The sequence below is a fragment of the Anas platyrhynchos genome, chromosome 27 (assembly GCF_047663525.1).
Source record: "Anas platyrhynchos isolate ZD024472 breed Pekin duck chromosome 27, IASCAAS_PekinDuck_T2T, whole genome shotgun sequence".
Taxonomy (NCBI): Eukaryota; Metazoa; Chordata; class Aves; order Anseriformes; family Anatidae; genus Anas; species Anas platyrhynchos.
The window spans coordinates 3694393-3717565 of NC_092613.1; the positions used below are offsets into that span (position 1 = coordinate 3694393).

Sequence of the window (23173 nt, forward strand, 5' to 3'; positions counted from 1 at the left end):
ACTAATAGCTGGGCAGCTTCATTTGCTCACTGCAAAGGGCTCTTGCCCTAAGAGGACATTAAGAACAGAACAATCATATAATAAATTATACTCTAGAGATACTGCTACAGTCACTATAGTGAGATGCCTTCCAGCAGCAGTTTTACAAATTGGGTAACATTTGCCATATGGATCAGAGGCCACAGAGATTTGAGCAAAAGACAGATGAAAAGCATAATGTTTTATTAGCTACTATAAAAACCATCCAGCTCTGCTCCATGTCCTGAAAGACCCACAAAAAACAAACAAACAAACAAACAAAAAAAAAGAAACAAACAAAAATGGGAAAGCAAACTGATTTTTGGATTATATTGCTTGGGAGCAAAACTACAGAGATCAAGGAGTATCCTGCTGACAAAATTAAATTGGCTCCTTCATACCTTTCCTTTTCCTCTGGAAATCATGGAAACACAAGAACACTTTTGGAACATGTTTGTCTCTAGCGCCTCAAAATACAAAGAATCAGAAACGTGTTCTTGCATGAGGAATGTAAAGAATAGAGAAACATCAACCATATCCACTTCACATTAGTTGTACAAAGTTTTGTTCATTCTATTCACTCTAGAATACCTGTTAGATTGTTTTCTGCTTCATGCCTTACTTCTCTCCCATCCCCAGCAACTGCAAAATATAGAATGCCAGAAAGGAAAGCTAAGCAACATAAACAGGATCCTGGCAACCATGATTAGCCCAAGATTAGCAGATATAGGAACTTCTCTCCAATGTGTGAGACTGCTTTAAATTAGTCTGCTCCTGTTCTTTTTAAGGAACTGAAAAGACTTTAGAATTAAGAATAAAGCAAAAAGCTGTAAAAATCAGTATATGAGTGGCTTTGTAATCAGATAACCTATTACATGCTACGGGCATTCCCTCCAGGCCCATGATGTCTGCTTAGTCCCTTGGGCTACTGCCCTTCATGCTCTTCTGCATTCATGATTCTGCTCGATTTACCAACAATCACACTTCTAGTATTTCTGCATTTCATTGTGATTGCAGAGCTGCCAACAATGCAGTATCAGAAATCCAGCCAGCTTTCTTCAGGACCCACACTGTGCCTGCCCGTGGGGGCTTTGCAGCACACAACACTGTCCAAGCTAAGAGGCCAGATCATGTTTACTTAGGAGAGAGAAAAAAGGAATTTTTCAGAAGAAAACTCCCAAACAGCAGGACTGCTGTTCAGGATGCTCTGAACTGCCTGTTGGAGGTTAATTCTCTCCTACCTCACCTCTGTGGACACCATCCCCCCAATTTAGACACTTAATACAGGCAGTATGGCTACACCCCATTATAACCAGCATTTGAAGTACACTAATTTTCAGCTGGAGCTCTGGGACCATTTCAGCATACCTAAATACAAACTCATTCACTATCCCCACATTGTTTCACAGCATAAAAATGTCACCCACAGTTGGTTCACGTGGAAAATATTGTTAAGGCATCCAGCACAGGAGAGAGAAACACAACAGCGCTTGGGGCAAAACTTGCCCTTTTTGTTCTGCTTGTTGCCAGCTGGCGATGCTCATGTGTGCTCTCAACCTCTCCTAGCAGTGAGCTGCTTCTGCACCAGCAAGAGCAGAACCAGGCTCCAGGAACTACAGGAGTGCTTACAGTTCTTCCAAGAACACAGCATATAGCTATGAATACCTACAAAGTTTGGTGTATCTCTTCTAAAACAAAGTACATCCCCAAAACACAGGAAATGGAACAGGCTGAACATAATAATATTATTTATTATTAGGCTGTTATCCCATAGAGCTTTGTAAACTCTAAACACACACAACAACTGTTTCAACAACACTATGATAACATACAACTACTTGATGATACCACACAAAAAGACTGCCTAACAGTGCAGGACCTCAGGCTTGATAAAAGTATTTATGTTTTCACTGCTTACATTTAAGTTCCAATGCTGTTGAGAGCCTGAGCAGCACATATGGAAGGAACAGCAGGTATGTCTGAGAGGTAGTAGTAGGCAGACATGGAAGCTGAGTATTTCTTAAAGCTTTGAAAGCCTGCTCAATCCTCTTAAGAGGAAAATTTCCTTTTGCACCAAAACAGAGCTCTTTTTAATGGTCTCCATTCTGTCATATTTGGCAAAAAAAAAAAAAAAAAAAAAAAAAAAAGATAATATCAATACTAGGGAGCTTGGGGACAAGAATAAACCGCCTTTCTGGAAGATAAGCAAGAATATAAAGGAATGAATGTCTTGGAAAGAACAGCATTTGGGTAACAAAGTTAGACGGTCATCTCTTACACTTCTGCAACCCTGAACAAATTGAACAAATTCCACCACTGCACCTGCAGGACAATCCCTTCTGTATTACCTCTGGATTCTTCTGTACTACCTTTCTGGGATAATTATTCAAGGTGTACAATGACTCCTGCGACAAACATGAAAGAGACTGGAATGTCACCCTGAGCATTATGCCAATGGGCACCCAGGAACTGGCTAGCTAAAGAAGCAGGATGGTATTTCCCTTTATTTTGTTTCAATCAAAAATTACCATTCTAATGAGCGTGCAGCTTTGCTCACAGCCCAGAGATTCACCTAACACTCGACGCACGCACAAAAGGCACGCTGGTGCCAGGTCAAAGTCTTCCTTCCCTCCTCCAGACCAGCGAGGCCACTCCAGGAGGGTCTCAGCAGCTTCCCCAGCTCCACGGCTGAGGGCTGGGCCTGCCCTCCATGCTGCCTGCAGCCCTCCCTCACACAACCCAGCGCCTGCACACAGGCCACCCCACAGCCGCCATCTTGAGGCTGCCTCAGCCCGTGAGGGAAAGCAGCGGGACAAGATGGAGGCTTTCTCTACCACCCAAGCTGAAGTGTCACAGAGCAATACCCACCCAAGGAGAACCCATGGTGGGAGGCCCGATTCCCTCAGTCAGTCGGCTTCTACCACCTGTAGGGCTCCAGGCCTCCACCTGCAGCCACTCAGGCAATGGTGGGATGGGGATGGAGCAAAACAAGGTGCTGAGCTGCCTGGGTCAGTCCTGTCAGGGCAGGAGGGCAGCAGCCAGGCTCAGGGGCAAAGACCAAGCTGCCTCAGGATGCCTCGATGGTGCCAGAACCGCTGCCTGCCCTCACACTGCCACTTCTGCCACTGGACTGCAAGGAGCAGAAGGATGCAGTAGCGGAGCCAAAGCTGGTTCTTGGTTTATAAATTTTTATTAGCTGGATAGTGTACACAGTACTTACAATTGCATCTATTAAAGACCAAAATACACTTGAAAAAATGCATTATATAAAAAAAATTATAAACTTTTAACTATATACAAACTTTGCCTTACATTACGCAAATCTCAGTACACCCCCCACCCATTCACATGAACATTTTTTCCACCCTCCCCTCTTTTTAACATGCAAAGCCTTGAAGCCATTTAGCTTAGCATCACTTGAGGACCATTTTCTACATCTCATTCTTTGAACTTGTACACAAGTGTTTTTTTCTTTTTTGATAGGTTCACTGCTCCAGTGTTCCTTGATCAACCACATTTCATATTCTCCCCAAGCCTATTCTTTTATCCTCATCCACACTTCTATGCACTCCCAAAGTGGAGATTTTGCTCAAGTGTAGCCAATCCACAAAGAATTCTCATTTAATTACTAGAGAGGTTTGAATTTGGTGATGTCTCCAATTTAACGAGTTTACCCAGGAAAAGAAAGCAGACTCTTCTGGTAACACGGGTCAATCACATTGACTGATACCTCCAATCTGACCAAGCAAACACTACTTTTAGAAGTGAACACACATAACCTAAAGCAAATGAAAAACCTGACAGTAGCATTCAGGCTTTCACATCGCTATTTAAAGTATTAACAGTAAGACTTCCTAAATAACACAAATCCGTAAGCCTTAATACACTTCCTACAACAACAGATCAGAGAACCTATATATGAAGGGCTTACTGGGAAAAAAGTTCTAGCTGTTCTGAAGAAGTTTACAACTTCTTTAAGAAAAGATATAATTACTCACAACAGAGAAAAAGAAAAAAAAGGGAGGGAGAGAAAGAATTAATGTCAAAGCAATAATCTCTGCTTCTCTAACTCCCAACTGTCTGAGGGGGCTCTCCAGGACAGAGATCAGCTCTCAGTTGAAGAGCAGAAATGTTATGGAGAGGCTGTCTTACTTCAGCACATGAATATTCTACTGACAAAATGTACAGATGCTCTAAAAAAGTATTTACAATAATGCTGCAAATTCAACTAAAGCAGAAGTTGTCATTCCTTCACTGAAAGACCTGAAATGGGTGACCTCACAAGAAATGCCAGGTGCAGATTTTGTAGTTGCCAACTGAAGAAAACAAGCACCAACTGGCCAAGTATTTTAAGGCAGAAGCAACCAAAGGCACCAAAGATGCCATCAATGCTTTCTGAAGTTAGAAAAAGCCCTCATGTAAAATTTGTGAGAAGAGCGTTGATTACTAATATAATTTAAGACAAAATTAAAAACTAAAGATTTGGAACTAGGCTTCTACCTCCTCCTGTAGCTGCAGATGACCCTGCACAGAAGAGTTTCTCAGTTTCAGTTCACTGTGTCAGATGTAGTAAGGATAAGAACACCGAGCTAGAAGTTCAGAAGAGAATGAACTTCATTTAAAAAATCCAGCTAACTGTAAATACCAAATCTGCTTTTCTTCTCTGTACTTTCACTAGATACTTTACAGGTGACTGATCAAAGCACTGTCTTCCGTAATAACTAAGCAGGCATACTCTGCCTCCCAGATTGCCTGCTGGCAGTGTATCATCTAATGTTTCTCCACATTTCTGTTCCTTCCTCTTATATTTCTTCCCTTCTTTTCTTACTTGTAGGTTTAGTGTATTTCTCTTTTCTTAATAGAATGGTCAAAGCTTTGTCTTTTTGTATCCTCCCAGCCTTTTAGCACTTGCTGATTTCTCCATTTTGCTTCTAGCCATAAGCTCTTAGTAAATGGGAAAAAATGTAACAGCGAGATAATATAGTTAGAATTTTCTAAGTTGCATTTACTTCTTTTTTTCACATGGAAATAAAGTTCACCAAATTTAAACGAGTCTCTCATTTCCTTGGCTATTTTCCCCACAATAAAACTTCTCCCCTCTGACACCTTCCCTTTTCATGTTCTTAATCAACACCCTCCAGACCCCCAGTCACATCTGGCTGTATTTCCAAGCCCATGCTTAACTGCTGTGACTCAGTTTTAACTACAAAACACAAAAAATGGAAGAGAGGAGACTATGCAGGTGACACACAGCGAGTCTGCAGAACTCAGTCAAGATGGGAGAAGATGGGCATGGAAAGATGTGTCATCTGTTAAAAGGCTTACGAACTACAGCTTCCATCAACGCATTTCAAATCAGTAAGAATGGAGCAAGCTTAAAAATCTGTAATGGGCAACTGAATGAAAGAGAAAACTATGCTTTGTCAAAATATGCAGCCAGAAACCAGCTATAGGTCATGAAAAATCCCTTAAAAAAAACAAACAAACGCAAGTACTCCTCCTTCCTTAAGTGCCACTTTTTAATTTTTTATTTAAGAGGATAGTCTGTAAAAAGCCTGAAAGGTTCATCAATATCTGCCTTCATTTAACAGTCCTTCAATTACATCAGGATGAGCTGAGTTGTCCTGAGCTTCTGCTGTCATGAAACAAACCCTCACTCTGCATAGGAGAGAATTTTTAGAACTGATTTAGAACAGACATCAAGAAACACTGTCAGAAAGATGGTCAAGTGCTATCACTCTGAGATGGCAGATTTTAATTCTTTTGGAGAAACCATGCACTGGACTGGCAGGTTAGACGAAAGATTAAAAAAATAATCCTTTGGAAGATTTTCACTTGGAAGTTTTAATCCTTTTATACAGTTGCCAGTTTTTGTGTGAGAGTGTAACTGAGACTTCTAAAGTCAGCGTGGAGGTCTTTTTGTTTTCTCACTGGTTCTGATCTCCAAAACATTCCTCACACTACCATCCACTCTTCTTTCAAAGCACCAACTGCTAGCAATAAACATACCAAAAAACACCAATAAATTGCTTTTACTAATTAAATCCTTATCCTCACACAACAAACCTCTCCCCTTACTTCTTGGACCAAATACACAATAGATCAAGTCCTGTAATAATCTCAACCTACTTCTATTATTTTGACTTGACGGCTGAACTTTTCCCAGAGCAGAGCTTGCTGTTTACATATTTTACAGAGTAGAGCTTAAGAGAACCCCCTTCAGTTTCTGTCAGTCTCACAAGTGCAAATGCAACAGCAGTGAACAGTTCAGTTGACAGTTAGGTCCAAAGGTGTAAGAAGTGGATGTAAATAACAAGTCTCTACTGGGAAAGTACTGTGGTGTAGTCATATCAGTGCTGGTTGCTATAAATTGGATTATGTCTCTGTACAGAAGGGCCGTAACTCCAAGAGGTCTTTGCTGGCCCTGCTTCAGCATGCCAGTTATTGCTGGTCAGTCAGTGGCACACTCTCACCATGGCCAATCTTAATGCAAGAGATGTTATAAAGAAAAAAAGGCGTGAGCAGTCAGACTTTGAAATCCCTGTGCTGCATCAGAAGAGTATACCAAGGAAGTCATTAAGTTTCTATTTGTTGAGTCAACTGCAGTTAAAATCTTGACCACACACTGAAAACGTGGTGTTTGCTCTGTAGAAAAGGATAGGCTGCGATATGGCGATTGTCCCATTGAAAGACTTGCTTGATACACTTGTAAGGTAGAACAGATTTGCAGAAGGGACAGGAATTCAGTTACATTTTTCTTTAAGCAGTGATTAGGAGACTCTGATCATCTGTGTCATTGCTTCTTCGTTGGCCTGAGATGGATCCTACAGATACAAAATACAAGTCATGTATTTTATACATGTCATACACTTTTCTGTAACAGCGGATAATCACAAACCTATTTCAATAAAACATACTCCTATAACACCTCTGCTTCTGTTCTCTAAACAGGTCATGTTTTTACTGGGTTTTATAAGCCATTGTAACAGAACTGGGATATATAAGCCGTTTTAATTCCTAATAATGTGTTGTTTCTGGTATTTGGGAAAACCTACTGCTGGTAGGTCTAGGTCTGATTCTGGTACTTGGGAAGGATTTCATTTTTGAGTGAGAAACACTCTTCCACTGAAGCCACAGGACTGCTTTAAAGCACTAGTTAGCAACAATTGTTATTTCTACCCTATTATATTTTTTCCTTTGAAAAAACTTTTCTTGTGCTTTTTACATTAATCAGTACTCTACTAAGAATCAGACATTAACATTTTTGAATTTTCCATCATGAGCAAGATAAAGTACCTCTACCCTTAACACATGTCCTAAAAAGGAGACTGCTGGTATGCTGTCAGAACTGCTGCACAGACTGTATTTCTTAGGACAACAAATACAAGCATTCTCTCTCTCTGTGTAACAAAGTGAATACATTTCTATCAACATTACTATGAATGAATTACTCAAGGCAAATAGGTGCTTGTTCTCTGCAAGAAGAGAATGTTTCTTTACAATGCTTGAAACATAAAACCAAGGGCGGAGAGGGACAAAAGTCAGCAGCCTAGCTCCAAAAAAAGAACAAAGAAAACAGTGGAAATGCATCCCTAACGTGCATTCTGAATTAACAAAAGTGTCATCTGTCCAAAGGACAGACAAAACTCTGCTTACCTGCATATGAGGGCTGTCTTTTTCCTTTGGTGAGAAGAACCGTCCACCTTCTCCTCGTTTCCTGGCCATGGCGTGACGATGCCGAGATTCATGCAAGTATTTCTGTCACAGTACAGAAGAGGAGAGTAATGAGAGCAGTCTGCACTTTCTAGTTCAGTAATTCCAAGTAAATGAGAACACTGGGGAAATTCCCAACTCACTAAAACAGCCTACCTGGACCCCATCCTTCCCCACCCACCCCTGAGATAAAACACTTACAGTAAATGCCTCTTTGCAACACAGTTACATACCTATTCAACAATTAAACATATGGAAAAGAAGTATTACTGCCACCAAGGGACACTAAGAAATTACTCTGATGTAGCTTATGAACAAGAAACATTGAAAAATACTATGTTTCCAATCCTTATTTCTCTGGTAGAGATGCTTTTCTGTGCCTTTCTCATAGAGCAGCCCTGTATCAGATTCGAGTTATGTTCTCACCCTTCTTTCTTTGGGAATTTTTCCCTCTGCTTCAAGCTTCGCACGTGCCTGCCTCCTCTTAAGGATCCGGTGATACTGTTTGGCATTTACATACAGGGGCTCTTCTTCAAGCATCTCTGCTCCAGGCAAAGGTATTCGCTGGATAGCTGGTACTGATCCAGCTCCAGGTACCATCTATACAGAGAAGAATGATTTTAGTACTTATAGTTGGAAAAAAATAGAATGCAAGAATAATTAAAATCAAATATGTTTAGAATGGAAAGGGTTTGTTTTTTCTTCAGGTAATGTACCTATTTAAGTTGAAAGAAGTAATACAGTTGTTCTCAAACTGCAGAACAAATTTAAACAAATAAATCACACATCATCATCTGTGCTTGCTTTTTTCCTGATAATACTAAAAGTTCAATACAACGTACAATTCTATGACCACGTTACTGCTTCTTGTACAACTTGCATCCTTGACATGCCATCACTTCCCTTTCTTTCTGGTTATCACTTATTTAATTTATATGTGAATTTCGTTAACATTTCTTAAGCATTTATTACTTGTAGAGATGCTGACATCTAGTGGAGATGAACAATAAAATTCAAGTTAAAAGGTATCACACTACAAAGAAGTAAGAACTGGCAGAAAATGTGTTCGTATGAATCAGAAAAAAACATTAAGAAGGCATCCTCAAGAAATGGAATAGTCAATTAAATCTCTCTAAATGTCTGCTTATTAGTTAACAGCTTATTTTGAATTTTAGCTTCTAGATTTTTTAACTCAATTGCTGTAGTAGAACAAAAGTACAGGAATACATAAGTCACAATAGGACATAGGCCACTAAAACTGAAAACTTTGGTAGCTGCTGAGAAGACTGACCATATTAAGTTGACAAGAATCTCTGATAGTGCCTTGTGCACAGATACCTCAAAGCTCAACCTTTAAAAAGATCAATGGAAAGTTAAATACATACCATAACCATTCCCCCTGAGTTGACAACATTTCCAGCAACTGGCAGCGTCACTGTAACAGTCCCTTGTCCACTACTGGTGGTATTGGTGTTGGCTCCCGCTTGGACAATTTGTGCTCCAGCCAAACTGGCTGCTGGAATGGTGATCATGCCTGTAACAGGGACTGTAACTTTAAGAAAATAAAACACAAAAGAAGAAAAGAAAAACAAAAACACGCACACAGAAAGAAGGGAACACCATTAGTCCCACTTCTGTTTTTCACTCATTCACCCTTCCGTAAGATGCAAAAGGATTTAGAAATGCATTGCGAGTTCTTAACTAAATTCCATCACCCGGTCCTCATGCTTGGTATGTTTTGTATCTGCACAGTAATCTCAGCCTCAGGTCTGAAGTGTAAAAGCAAACTCAAGTGTTTCTATCCTAATAGACCTTGCCGAAGAAAAAAGCAATTTTTGATTTTTCTGGGGAAAACAATACCTGCTAAATTCCTTTATAAAACAAACATTTCTTCTTCCATTCGCTGTGACAACAATTCATATCAAAACAATCACAGCATTACCAACCAACATTGTAACTCGCTGTTTTCTTTGACAATAATTACAAGGCAGTAAAATCCATAAGACAGATTTGGAGAAGTCCTGAATTTTTGCACCAAAGCTCCTACCTTGTTGGAGAATGGTTCCATCAGCATTAACTGGCTGATAGACTATGGTCTGGCCTTCAGCCGTTTGTGCTACCTGTTGTCCTTGAACTGCTATTTGTTGCTGAGTCTAAAAACAAAGAACACAGTAACTTTTATAAACTGCTTCTTTCCCATATTTCACATTTCCTGAATTAACACAAAGTGCTTATGATGTTTCAGGCATGTATTTCTTTTGCTTTATTACCAGCATAAAGAAATAGGATGGAGCACAAACCCACTGAATTGAAGAGAAAGTACCTGAAGCACGTTTAATAAACTTTTTCTAACACTGCAGTACTTAACATTCAAAGAAACAAGTTCTAGATTTCCTGTCTCACTAGCAATATATTAAAGGAAGAACCAGTCTGCTCAGAAATTTAATTTTGGTCCTAAACAACAAAAACAGCAGAAAACCCAGGTACAACTAGACTATTTCACAAAATGGCGAAAGTATGAAATTAGCAATATTTTGTCAAATTTCAACAAAGAGATGAAAACAGCCATGAACAAATATACAGAAACACGATGGATAAGAACATGCAGTCTATTCATTCTGTCCCAGAGTTATGCATGAAAACACTACAAAAATATTAACTTTATTCTCAAGTTCTCCTCAACATTAATAAATATTTTTTCCTTTTTACTTAACCACATCTTAAGTCATTTGTCAAGTTTCTCTTCCTACGCCTCTCAAGAAAACCCTTTCATGCTGGTGCAGTTACCTGTGTCTGGCCAGCAGTAACTGCAGTCTGTGGCTGCTGTATAATGATCTGCTGGGTCTGGCCCTGCTGCCCCTGTACCTGCACAGCCTGCCCACCTTGAATCTGAATCTGACCTGGCTGGACCAACTGAATCTGTGGAAGAAAGAGTCAGAAAGGAACATTAACTATACCTCTTAATTCTCCCTCCTTGGCCTCAGCATTACCACATCATCTCTGAGGATGATTTACTGTTACAAAGAAAGCACTGATTCTTCTCATTTTTCCATTTTAAAACAAAGAGTTTTAATTTATTCCTCTCTACAACACAGCAGTCACTGATGCATCAGCTGTCAGGACCGTACAGAACAGAGGAAATGTAACATGCCAGTGTCATCATGCCCTAGCAACTCTCCGCTGCTTACAGAGTAAAACAGTTGAAGAAATAAATAACTCACGTGAAACTAGCAACAACAACACTCAGGTCAAAGAAAAAAAAAGTAGAGTAAGATTTAAAGTATCTGTAAAGCGTTAATTATCCAGCATAGAGAAATACTCCTGGACACATACAAAAATATTTTCAGCTTTGCTGAGAGGTCTATCCATCAATGTAAATATTTGTGTGATACAAAGAGAAACTGGAATATAGTTTGTCGCTTCTGCTTTAAAAACAAGTTACAGACTTTCCTCAACAACCAGACTGTAAAGAACCTAACCTGAAAAATATTGTCTTTCAATCAAGGAAACTGAATTCAGTAACTAAATAAACCTCTCAAGACACCAACACAACGTGTGCAACCTGAACTGTGTAGAACTTTATTCCTAAACCTCATTCTCTAATCACTAGAACACTTTCATTAAGCTGCCATTACAGTTCTTCCCTTACTTTAGAGGAACACACGTTGAGCACCCGCTGAAATTTAAAAACTTGCTTAAGTATTTAAAAATAATTGTTTCTAATAAAATCATCAGATTTCCTTCTACACTATTACTTTCTTTGCAATGGAAACATTTAAATGCACCTTCAGCCATCACATAATAGATGAACTCAAGCACAAGGATTTACTTCAAGAAGCTTTAATTTTCTTAAAAATAATTTTTAAAATCCTCTCTCTAGCCATAACTTGAGTAGGCACCAGACCACCAACTATACCGTAATGGTCAGTTAAAAAAAGAAAACACCAAGGTCTAGCTATATTTTGATGGACTGCACTTAAAAGGTTTGCACCATCCCTTACAATATGAAAACCAAGCACAAAGCACATTTTAGTTGCATTTTTAAATAGGCAGCTCACTGTGGCAGATCCACAGCTGGAAAACAACCAGAGCTGCCCAGTTTATTTTAACAGTGCTGAGGCAAACACACTATCTGACAGGGTAAGAACATCACAGTTCATTCTCTGCAATTAATCTTCGATAAAATTAGAGTTATCTCACCTGCTGCAGTCCCTGCGTTCCGGAAACTGGGACTTGCATTATTGTCTGGCCCTGACCCCCAGGCACTGCCTGCACCATGATGGGCTGGCCAGTTGATGTGATCAGCTGGCCTCCGCTTACTTGCACCATTAACGGTTGACCCTGGACCTAGGAAACAGGAAAGAAAGAAAAAACAAACACAAACAGAACAATGAAAACGTCTGGTGGTATGAAACCAGAACCTAAAGCAACTACCACGTGAGAATGAGTGCTTACCTACTGGAATGCAGTGACAATCACTGAACTGGGCTGATAATCAGCATTAATACCTTTAGTTTCTAAAGCTTCTTCCGTGCTATGCTGCTGGAGTTTTCAAATTAACTTTTTCTGCTACAGTCTAACCAATATCTCCCATCTAATTGCAATAAAGCATGAAAGGCATGAGGTATGTTTTCAGATACACTAACTACGTTCATGCACAGCCCAAGAGCAAAGTGTTGTAAAAGAAGCTTCATTAACCACGTCACTACTACTAATCTTTGACTGGGGCTCCTAATGAGAAGAGCTCTAAATAAGCCATTCTGGCAGAGAGACTCTGCAGTAGCTTCCACTCTCTCCAATTAAGTGCTTAAACAATTTCTGTTTCCTAACCAGTATCTATAGCAGGTGATATTCTTAGAGAATCTCTTCATGGTTACTAAATGAAATTATTCATGTAGCAACACAAAATGTAGTTCAGTAAGGAAGAGCAACACAGCACATGCAGCAGCCACTTCTTGGACCAACAAGGCTTGCAGCCTCTCTAAATTCTGCATTAAAAGTCACTGCAGCTGGCCACTAGGAAAAAGGCTAATGAAAAGAAAGGCAAGGGGAAACTTCTCTCTTTAAACATCTTTACCTGCTAATTCCCCAAACTCCCCAAAATAAATCTTCGAAAAGACTACAGTAAGCTGAAATGTGAGATGAGGCTTGTAAAATAGGTAACAGGTAATCGCCCTTAGCCATGCCCCAAGTTGTGTTGTTTTTGTTGTTGAACAACAAAGTCACTGAGTTCTTGGGTTTTTGAGCTGTAGGTTTCAAGAACATGCAATACTGAATGTTTGCTCTTCAACCACTCTCACTGTAGAGCACCAGACTGAATATCAGCACAGATTTCCATCACATTCTGAATGCCTAAAAAAAAAATAATCTTCACTTCACATAGTTGAAATACCTTAACAAAATACACGTGAACACACATCCAGCCACCACCATTGTGGGACCTCAAGAACCAGCAGGCTAAATAGAATATTGGGGCTTTACAGGTCACCCCACACCCCTGCTACATCGTTCCGTTCCTCAACCTTGTTACTATCACATAGGAGTCACTAGCAAAACTGGTAGTACTTTATTGAATTACAAGAGATAAAAGCATGCTCGTGTCAGCCAGAGAAGCGGTCAGCAGGACTACACCCAATAAGCAGAAAGATAAATGTACATTCCAGGAGTCTTGTTAATGCATTAGAGCAAGCAAAAACAACAACAAAAAAAGGTGGGTGGAACTGGAAGGGCACAGTGACCCAAGCAATTCAAGTCAGCCAGCTTTCCGTGTTTCAATTCCAAACATAAAAAATGCTGTGTTCAACTTTACACCTGGCAAGTCCATTCAAGCCTCAAACAAAACCAAAATACTGAGTGAACAACTCGCTAATAAATTGCTATAACTGTCCAGGGTTTATCAACTCCTTTAAAAATCTCCTCTGTGAGCTAACAAAGTAACATTTGTGAATGCTTGCAAGATGCAAAACACTTCACGCTGAAATAAATCAGTGTGAACAAAATCAAGGGTGAAATATATCAAGAAATGACCTTGCTTTTCTCTCCAATTTCTGATGCATTTGTTGTTAGAACACATACTCCTGGGTTTCTGTGTTGTTCTCGTATAAATAAAAAATCAGCCATCTCAGTCCTGCAGGAGCTAATACCATCCCCCGGTACCTTTTCCAATCACAGATGAAGTTTCACTCTTCAAGCTGGTGGGTCATCTGCCACCTCTGTCCCTTTCATGTAGGGAAGACACAGAACTACTCACAGTGGGTACCAGAAATCCAATCCTTGAAAGCACGGAAAATCTTTGGGTTGCATCACTTCAGTTCTGACTTTTGAGTTCATTATCTTATACATAAATATTTTTTAAATTTCCTTTTGAGTCCCATTTTAACCACTATTTGCTTTCAGAATTACAATGGCTGGAATTCACGAATGCATCTGAGATCCAATGAAAAGCTGTAACCCCTGCTCTTTACGGAAAGCTCACATCAAACATGTAGTAATGGCCACCAATTTTCCTGCCCCTATTTCAAACCCTGTAAGAAACACAGCATTAGATATGTGGTGATGGGGAGGGTCATGCAGTGCTCACAAACACAATTAGAGAGATCACCACTACCTGGAGGGTCTGGACTTGCTGGCCTGAGGCGGATGCCACCTGAGCCTCAGTCTGCAGCTGGACAGCAGTGACACCACCCTGCTGCTGGGAATAGGAACAGGAATAGCTTGAAACATGGAAATGCACAGCTCAGACAAGAGACAACCACACTTTGCTGGAAGAGGATGAATCTTAGAATTCATATATGCTGCTCTCAGAACATATGGAACGTGATTATACTTAGCAGATCTAAGAACAGAATGCTGGCAAACCTGTGTATGATACTGACAGCCTTCAACATCCCAAACAAAAATCAGTTACAAAGAACACAGGAGGTCATTTTCCAGAACTCAAAAGCCTCTGCTTCGTTGTTTTAGGCTCCTACCTTTCTGCATAATGTCTCCTTTCACTGCTTGACTTTTTACTGCAAAATGGTCCAGATTTTTGTCCAGACTTGTTAGTTACAATAAAGGCCATACATTTCTTCCTGCACAGAAGAGCAGCAAAGACTACAGGCTTCATCTGTGTCACCTGTGCATCATCGCCTCTTCCCACCACTGACCTTCAAGGATGATCTTGAGAGGTTGCAAAAGCAGTTAAGTCTAAAAGCCTCATCTATCTTTAGCCTCTTTAGTAAGAGTCCCAAAATAATCAATGTTAACTGCCTTAGCTTTTGGGGAGATGTACGACATCTCTCTACTAAAAGCTGTACTACAGCTGGCCTATTAAAAAATCTTAGAAAAATGTTTCATGTACAGTACAACACTGGCTTTGAGAGTATGAGATAAAATGAAAGAAGTTCATGTATGTTTAATGCCCTTTACCTACCTTTGGTTTCATTGATGCCTTTGTATCTTTGGTTACCTGCTGGAAGCAGGTATTTTTGATAATTCTTAATTTGTCATTTTCCATCCTTAACTATAATCTTGTTCTCCTACTAAATTCAGTGGAAGAAGCTGGTCCCAGCTATCAAACCCTCAAATAGGCTGATACCAAAGCAGAGTACGTCTCATTGGGAACATAACCCAGTGGTTCATCGACATGCAAGACAAACTAAGAAGCGCCTCTTGCCTTGAATGAACCTAAGATGCAACAAAAATTCAGCAACAGCACGGCTCATCTGAGAATGTATTATCCTATGTGAATAGCTTAATAACACTAAAAACCTACAAGCCTTAAAAACAAAACAAAATAGAACAAAAACCAACCAAATAGCCTTCACACTAACATGTAAACTAGGAAGTTCATTCTGGAACAGATGAATTTATCCAAAGATACAAGGTGGTTTTCTTTTAGTTGCTTTGTTTTCCCCCCAATTCTTGTACTGTGTGTTCATTTTCATCTATCTGTAGTACTAAACTGAAGGATTTCAATTTGAGAAAGCTGGAGAAAGGCTCTATTGGCTTGAACAAAAATTTACTTCATTTTGGGGGGAAATCTGCATTGCTCCTTGCGGACAATTGACTCTTTGGATTAGTATTTTGTTTCCTCCATTTTCAGAGGATTTGCTATTTTCTTCACATCACTTCCAGTCTGCAAATTCCCCACTCCACTGAAATTCGATAATATATACCATAAAATTACAAGTTTTTTTTTTTTTTTTTTTTTTTTAAAAAAAAAGCCTATTTACTCTGACTTCAATGATAAAACAACTCAATGTTAAACTGCTCAGCTGACCCAAGTCAGGTAAACACACATCCAGACAGTATCATGAGACATCTCGCTGATTCTGCGGAACTCTGAGAAGAAGTAGGTTTGCAATTCAGCACTGGCAGTGCCAAATCACCCACTTTAACTTCCCATACCTGCTGCTGAATCTGCCCAGCTTGCACAACGATCTGCTCGGTGGAACTGTTACTGTTGGCTGTGTACTGCTCCATAGCGCTTCAGTTCCAACGCTGAACAAGGCACACCTCAGTCCGTGTAGCTGGCAAGGCAAGAAAAAAAACATGTGATAACTGTCCCAAGGCTGAAAAATTCGCATCATCCTACAGTAGCTGGAAAGCAAACCACCTGCTACCAGTGAAGTGACGCCTTGGTCACAGTCACACAGTCAGAGCTGCTGCTTCACCAAGGACTTACCTCCTTCATGGCACTGTACTTTCATTTATTAACAAAGCTGGCATTTTTATTTAAAAAAACACGTTATTATCTCAAACTCAATTCTGTAATTATCTTCAAGTAATAGCTGTAAACCTGCTTGTTTCGCTCTGCATATTCTGGCCTGTGGACAGCTGCCTACAGTGCTTACTGGCGGGGGAGAGCAGCGTTTGCTCTTAAAATCACAAAACGCAACGGTTAGGTGCAAAACTGAATGAGATTTTGAGACTTCAATAAAGATAAGTGAAACAGGCTCTCCTTCCCCAACTACACGGCACTGCCTCCTTTTATCTCTTCCTTCTTCTCCTCCTTTCTTGTATTTTCAAAACAGACAGCAGACCTCTCATTTCTTGGACTCTTGCCTAGCCACACAACGAACACAGAGCTGAAATAAAATACTTGGTTCCATAACCTGCTTCTCCCTGACATTTCTTCTCAGCTGATCAACAAAGGAAGGATTCTTATGGCTACTTTTAATGATGTACTTGATTTAAGCTATGGCTGAGCATGTACCTACTGCTCCAGTGAAAAAGCAGAGTGTGACTTTCCTTTTTTTCAACCACAACAAAAAAAAAGCAACAGGCCCCTTCAGTTTTCAAAGAAATATATGAAATGCAGTCCCAATTTCCTCTAGCTGTAATAGACACTGCAGTAACTACCTAACGACACCGCTCACGTTCCCTGCTCCTTAGCTTTACAACATCCTTTGTACTTCAGTGCCTTGAGTTATCTTAGCAACGCTACCTTACTCCTGTAACCTTATAAAAAAACACAATGATTTTATTCACCACGGATTTCTTCAGTGTTAACACCAAACACTGTGTAACTATGAAGAAACAGGCAAAAAGCAGTATGTAACAAAACAGATCAGAAGCACGTGTACTACGGGGGCCATAATGCTCAGCTGTAGTAGAGCAAGGATCAGATCTGTTGTTCACAATTTGGATGCAGCAACACTAACCCTGGAAATCACACGGATACTCTGAGTCCCAGCGCAGAAAGGCTCATTTGGATGCAATGTTGACTCCATCCTTGGCCCATTTAGTAACAGTTATTCCAGAGATTGCCCAAATATACTTAATTTCTGCCCTAAATGCTTGTGGGACTATCAGGAAACAGCTCCCACATCTCATTCTGCAGGGAAGTTTTTCAGTGACAAGCATGGGATGCCACTAAACTGTATTTGCCAAAAGTTCTCTGGCTTTCTTTACACCAAATTAAGCACAGGGATATGTATATTTGGGAACGCTTCTTCTCAGACCCCTGTGTCAAGCCCATATCTTGTTAGCATAAAAAATCAGCAGCATCGTAGTCCTAATTCTTTGCACAAGCTGTGGCTAGCCAGCGTTATAGACAGAAGGTTTTACACGTGCCGGATCATCCTCCGAGGGATTACTTCATTTCCTTCATGAGAGCAGAAGAGCAGCAGCGTTACTCTATCAGAGTTAAATCGCAACGATCGTGTTCTGCTTCAATGGGCGAGCTCCTCCCCCTGAGCTCACTTGTCAGCTCCTCCTCACTGGGCCCTTGTCTGCACTGAAGATGACTTCAGAGCTCGTTTTATTCACATGTTCACGTGTTTGCGTGCGACTGAACCTACAGGAGCAGTTCCCTATGCCAGGAATTAGTCAGCACGAAAGTACCGTTGAGAAACACACCCCACATTTCCTGGAGAAAACCCAAGGAATTGGCACAGCTCTCCAGGGCTGATCACAGTCCTCAAAGGACACCAGCAGAGGACAGCCACCCCCACAAAGCCGGGGACAGGCTTTCACTGAACACCAGCACGGAGACGCCCCTGCCTCATCTCCCGCTGCTGAACGGGATCCAACGTGTGGCACCCGTGTGTTGTTTGCGGTCTCCATACCCAACTTGCAGGGCAGGGAGATTCAGACAGAGGCATTTTTACTGTGTGGCAGAACAGCCTGAGCCCTGGGGCTTTCCTCAGTGGGGCCGCAGCTCCCTGGGGGCAGCTCCCTTCAGATGGGGGCTCACAGCTGCCATTTGGTGCCTGGCACTGGGACTCCTGGAGGGGGTGGGGGGGGCTGCCCACCTTGGTAATGGGATGGGGAGTGAGAGGAGGGGATGAGGAGAAGAATGAAGAGAAGGTGCCCATCTGGCAGCAGGAATCACTAAGGTTGGAAAAGACCTCCAAGATCATCCGGTCCAACCTACTGAACGGCATCCCCAGGCACCAGCCCCAACCTCTCCTGGAGCCCCCCCAGGGACGGGGACTCCCCCACCTCCCTGGGCAACCCGTCCCAACGCCTGCCCGCTCTGTCTGAGCAGAAATGGCTCCTCATTGCCCACCTCAACCTCCCCTGGCACAGCTCCAGGCCGTTCCCTCGGCTCCCACCGGGGGACATCTGCCAAACTACAAGGCTCCCCCTCCCGAGGGCGGGGCCCTACCGCCCCCCAGCCGCCCCGTACAGGCAGGACCGGGCCCTACGGGGGAAGGAGGGCCGGGCAGGAGGGAGGCACTGCCGGAACCGGGCCGTGCCCGGGGCCTGCCCCGCTCCTTCCCCTCCACCCTCCCAGCACCTCCCGGTGCCCTCCGCAGCCTCCTCCCCGCTGCCCTCTCGTCCCCCCGGGTACCTCGCGGTACTCCTCCGTCCCCCCGGGACCTCCCCGTCCCCCTCGGGCCCCCTCCTGCCCCGGGGCCGTCCCCGTCCCCCTCCGCCGCCCCCGGCCCCCTGCCCCCGCCCGGCCCCGCCCGGGGCGCTGGGGGCGCCATCTTGGCTGCTCGCGCTCACCCGGGCCGCGCTCCCCCGGTTGGGCCCCGCCACTGATTGGCTCCGCCGCCGCCCGCCGCAGCCCAATCAGCGCCTCCGCGCAAGATGGCGGCCAACCCCGGACAAAGGCCGCCTCCCGCCGGCCCCGCCCCCCGCACGTGGCCCCCCTCGGCGGATGGCCCCGCCCGCCCGCCGCCCCCGCGCATGCGCCGTAGGGAGGGAGGGCGGCCGGCGGGGCGGTGACGGCCCGCAGTGCGCACGCGCCGCTCCGGCTCCGCCCCCTCCCTCCCACCTCCTCCTCGGCCCCGCCTCCTGGCGCCTCGCGCGTGCGCCGTGGGGCGGCCGGCGGAATGTTCTGGGCGGGTACCATAGAGAGGGAGGTCCTCCGGGCTGCCTAGAGAGGCGGCTGAGGGGGGGCGGGGGGCGGCCATTTTGTGCGGGAGGCCGAGCGCGGCCTAGCGGTGAAGCGGGGCCGGGCCTGGCGATGTGGGCAGCGCTGGGCAGATTCGGGGCGGCGCCAGCCCCGCTCCTCCGGCTCCTTCCTCGCGCCCTGCCCGCTGGGGTTTCCCCCTGCCGCGTCTCCTTCCGGCCCGGAGCAGGAGCCGAGGCCCGTGGGTGCTGCTTCTGCGTTAGCCTCGGGCTGGGGCCTGCTGGCGCCTCACGGGCCGAGCTGTGGGGTGCTGCGGGTGCTTCATTCCCCCCTCCCCCACCCCGCAGCTGCTGCTTTTCTCTTTTTTCTCCTCCTCCTTTGCCAAGGGGGTGTTTTGTCTGCTTACAGTGGCCTCTAAAGGCAGTCTCAGCCCTGCGCCTTCTGTCACACGAGTTTATTGCCTAGTTTGGGGTTCTAACAACTTTTTCTCTCTGTCATCTTTCTAGCCACGGGAGTCTTCACCATAGCCCACGTTACCATGGCCACCCAGGTCTTCAAGGAGCAAGGGGAGAGAGTGCGTAGAAAATGGGTTGTGTGGGCTATCGCTGTGATGCGTCTCTGTGAAGAGACGTTCCCTACTAACATGAGAGGTGGTTGTACCACGTAGCTTTGGGGAGGAGAGTGACTGCTTTTCAAGTTATTACTAATTTTCTTTTGCTTTTGTACTTCAATCGGTGAAGTACATATTTCACATCAGCACAGAGCTTAAGCGTTTGAATATCTAGGTGTACGGAGCACTGCCATACTGGCAGCGTGTTGAGGATGTGCACTAAGGCACTTGTACTCTGTATTACATCATTTTCCTTTATCAGTTGTGTAAAATGAACTGCTGAGCTGGCACTTGATTATCATAGCTGATCCTGTAGAAAAGATAAGTTATCTTCTTGTCATGTTCACAGCTCATAATAAATCCGTTTACTTGTAAATGGCATCTAAAGCTCAGTGCCTCACAGGTGTTATCATGTGGGCTTGCCTAGCTGCAGGTGTGTTGTTATCACAGTCTGTCCTCTAAGCTTTCCCCCTTGTGTTTGTGTTGTTCCTCAGATCAAGTGTGTTAAGGGAGACCTTTTCTCATGCCCCCAGACGGACGCCTTGGCCCATTGCATCAGTGAGGACTGTCGCATGGGCGCAGGCATTGCTGTTCTTTTTAAGAAAAAGTTTGGAGGCGTCCAGGAGCTGTTGGATCAACGTGAGTGATACGTGTGGGGTAGGCATGTGGGGGCGTAAGGGTTAAATGGCTCCCAGCAGTAAGGGTGTTCCAAGGTAGGGGGGTTGCTGGGGTCATTATGTAGTGGACTTTAACTGTTTTAAAAGTAATGTTTTCCTTTTCTCTTTAGAAAAGAAAACTGGAGAGGTGGCAGTTCTCCAAAGAGATGACCGGTATATTTACTACCTGGTAAGAGGAGGACAGGACTCCAGCGCTTCCCTGTAACTAAGCTGTATTAGATGTTGTTACTAGGGCTTTAAGAGTTGTGAGGGATTTTTTGAGTATGTTCTTCTAAAAAAAGTGAGATGCATTACTCAAGTCTTCCTCCTTGAGGAGAAGCCAAGCTTCCTTGTGTGTGCATGTTCATACTTTGAAGTTCAGAGAATCAGCTGCTAATTTATACTGCTTCAAGCTATGAAGTGTAGTTCTTTTTTCTTTTATAGTAGCAAATCTGAAAGTAGAGACTCTTGAGTGTGGTGTAGCATGCTTTGAAAAAAAAAAAAGGTTGCAATGATTGCACCAAAGGCACTACTGACCTTTTATATTTATACTTAGATTACAAAGAAGAAAGTTTCTCATAAACCCACTTACGAGGATATGCGGAAGAGTTTAGAAGCCATGAAAACTCACTGTCTAAACAACGGAGTTACGGACATTTCCATGCCCAAGTAAGAATGCCAGTTAGTGTGCTATAAGTAATTCAGCGTTGCTCAGGTAGAACGATTTTTGAGAGATGATTCCCTACTATGAGATAAGAGTTCAAGTATCCCCTTCAATATAACCCTTTTTTTCAATTGTGTAAATGAAGCGTGCGTTTCCCAGTGGGTTTAAATGATAGCAAAGCATTCGGGCTTGGTTATTTCTGTATTTTATCTGCATTATGTTGATTTGTGGTGAGTTAGTTCCACATAAAATTGTAGCTGCCTGAAGGGCTAGTTGTTCATAGCATGCTCCAAAAGAGCTCATTACAGTTGTTTTGGTGTCTTATTTTCCAGGATCGGGTGTGGACTTGACCGCTTGGATTGGGATAAAGTTTCAGCAATACTTGGGGAAGTGTTTGAAGACACAGATATAAAGATTACCGTTTACACTCTGTGAGCAGAAGAGTTCAAAGATGGCCTCGTTTCCCTTGCTTTCAAGAATGGCAACTTCTTAACTTGATGAGAGGGGGAAACTGCATGCTGAGCACATTCTTCTGAGTATAGCTCACTCCTGTGTTGGCAGTGGCTTAATAGGAAAACAAAAAGAGCAGAAGTCCCAGAGCAGCTAATTTAGGATGCTGTGTTTAGGGAGGCTGTGTTGAACCCTCAGGGAGTTTCTGGCATGTCCCACGAAGCCACCAGATGTCACTGGTCCTCCGCAGAGCACCTGGCTGTGAACTGGAGCTTCTGTTGAAAGCAGCCAGTTCCTGTGCAGAGTGAAATTGGAGCTGCCTGCTGCTGCTTATTAGTTGATTTGTTCTGGTTCATCAGGATGAGCTGTGGAGCCCTGCCATTTCTATTTTTTTAAAGTTTTGCTGTGTTCACATAAAGTATAATTACTCTATATAAGATTGAAAATTTTTATCTTTTGGAAGCAAGTATTTTTGTTATGAGACTGTGCCAAGGAGAATTGTGCTGTCAACGTGAAGCAAATGTTTCCGCAGTGCTCTGCTGTCAGATCAGAGCACAGTCATTGCAAAGAACATCCCTATGTATACGTTTTGGCTGTACACAACTGGAGGAAAAAGGTTTTGAAAGGGGATCCTGGAGACTTGTAAAGACACCTAGTTGGTGTATTTTGTGTGATATGACTCATATGGCATGAAGAACTCAGTTTTTTGAGTCTTCGCATATGAACGACTGATGGGCTGTAAAAAAAAAAAATGGTGTGGAAGGCAAGGTTTGCTTTTTGCCTTTTTTTTTTTTTTTTAACTGCTTTTGTGGTTGAGCTGTTGTGTATGGTTTGGTGTTTGTTGTCACCAGATAATCACAAATCAGTGTATTAGACCGATGCTGTACACTGGAGTTTGGAAAATTTGCTTCCAGTGCTGAAGAACTAACCCACTCTCAGCATTTCCTTTGTTTCTTTTTTTCCCCACTGTCCTGTAATACCAAATGTTTTGACTTCTGTCATACTGAATGCTTGTGAAAATGCAAGATATGTTGAATAAAACTAATAGATGAGACAGTCAAGATTTTGTTGTTGTAAAATAGGGTTCCTAGTTACTTTTTATGACCTATTAAACGTATGGAGCCTTTTCTGTTTTGTGTGTTATGGATGAATCTATTGTATGTTTTCGTTATTTATGCAGACCTGCAAATTCTGTTTGTCTGTAAGAGCTTCATACTGTTCCTCTCTGTTGACTATCCTTTTTTTTTTTTTTTTTGTGAACTTATTTTTTCGCT

At 42.8% G+C, this 23173-nt stretch overlaps 2 protein-coding genes across 32 annotated transcripts; one reads left to right on the forward strand and one right to left on the reverse strand.

The window, feature by feature from the left end:
* Positions 1–5977: 5977 nt before the first annotated feature.
* On the reverse strand, positions 5978–19323 carry NFYA (nuclear transcription factor Y subunit alpha). 27 transcript variants are annotated; one of them, XM_072028423.1, is made up of 10 exons: positions 19171–19323; positions 16123–16244; positions 14339–14419; positions 11932–12078; positions 10519–10650; positions 9779–9884; positions 9117–9265; positions 8158–8331; positions 7675–7776; positions 5978–6842 (listed from the first exon to the last, which is right to left on the reverse strand). In XM_072028423.1, exons 2-10 carry the CDS (start codon positions 16195–16197, stop codon positions 6789–6791), a joined length of 1020 nt encoding a protein of 339 aa, XP_071884524.1. In that variant the 5' UTR covers positions 16198–16244; positions 19171–19323; the 3' UTR covers positions 5978–6788. The 27 variants fall into 27 exon arrangements, with proteins under 27 accessions (XP_071884524.1, XP_027300858.1, XP_071884523.1 ...); XM_027445057.3 differs by having other exon boundaries at positions 9117–9283; XM_072028422.1 differs by having other exon boundaries at positions 14336–14419.
* A 161-nt stretch (positions 19324–19484) lies between these two features.
* On the forward strand, positions 19485–23028 carry OARD1 (O-acyl-ADP-ribose deacylase 1). 5 transcript variants are annotated; one of them, XM_072028431.1, is made up of 6 exons: positions 19485–19512; positions 20026–20093; positions 20624–20768; positions 20917–20975; positions 21342–21454; positions 21782–23028. In XM_072028431.1, exons 1-6 carry the CDS (start codon positions 19500–19502, stop codon positions 21882–21884), a joined length of 501 nt encoding a protein of 166 aa, XP_071884532.1. In that variant the 5' UTR covers positions 19485–19499; the 3' UTR covers positions 21885–23028. The 5 variants fall into 5 exon arrangements, with proteins under 5 accessions (XP_071884532.1, XP_071884531.1, XP_027300874.1 ...); XM_072028430.1 differs by having other exon boundaries at positions 19488–19508; XM_027445073.3 differs by lacking the exon at positions 19485–19512 and adding an exon at positions 19531–19610.
* Positions 23029–23173: the final 145 nt, after the last annotated feature.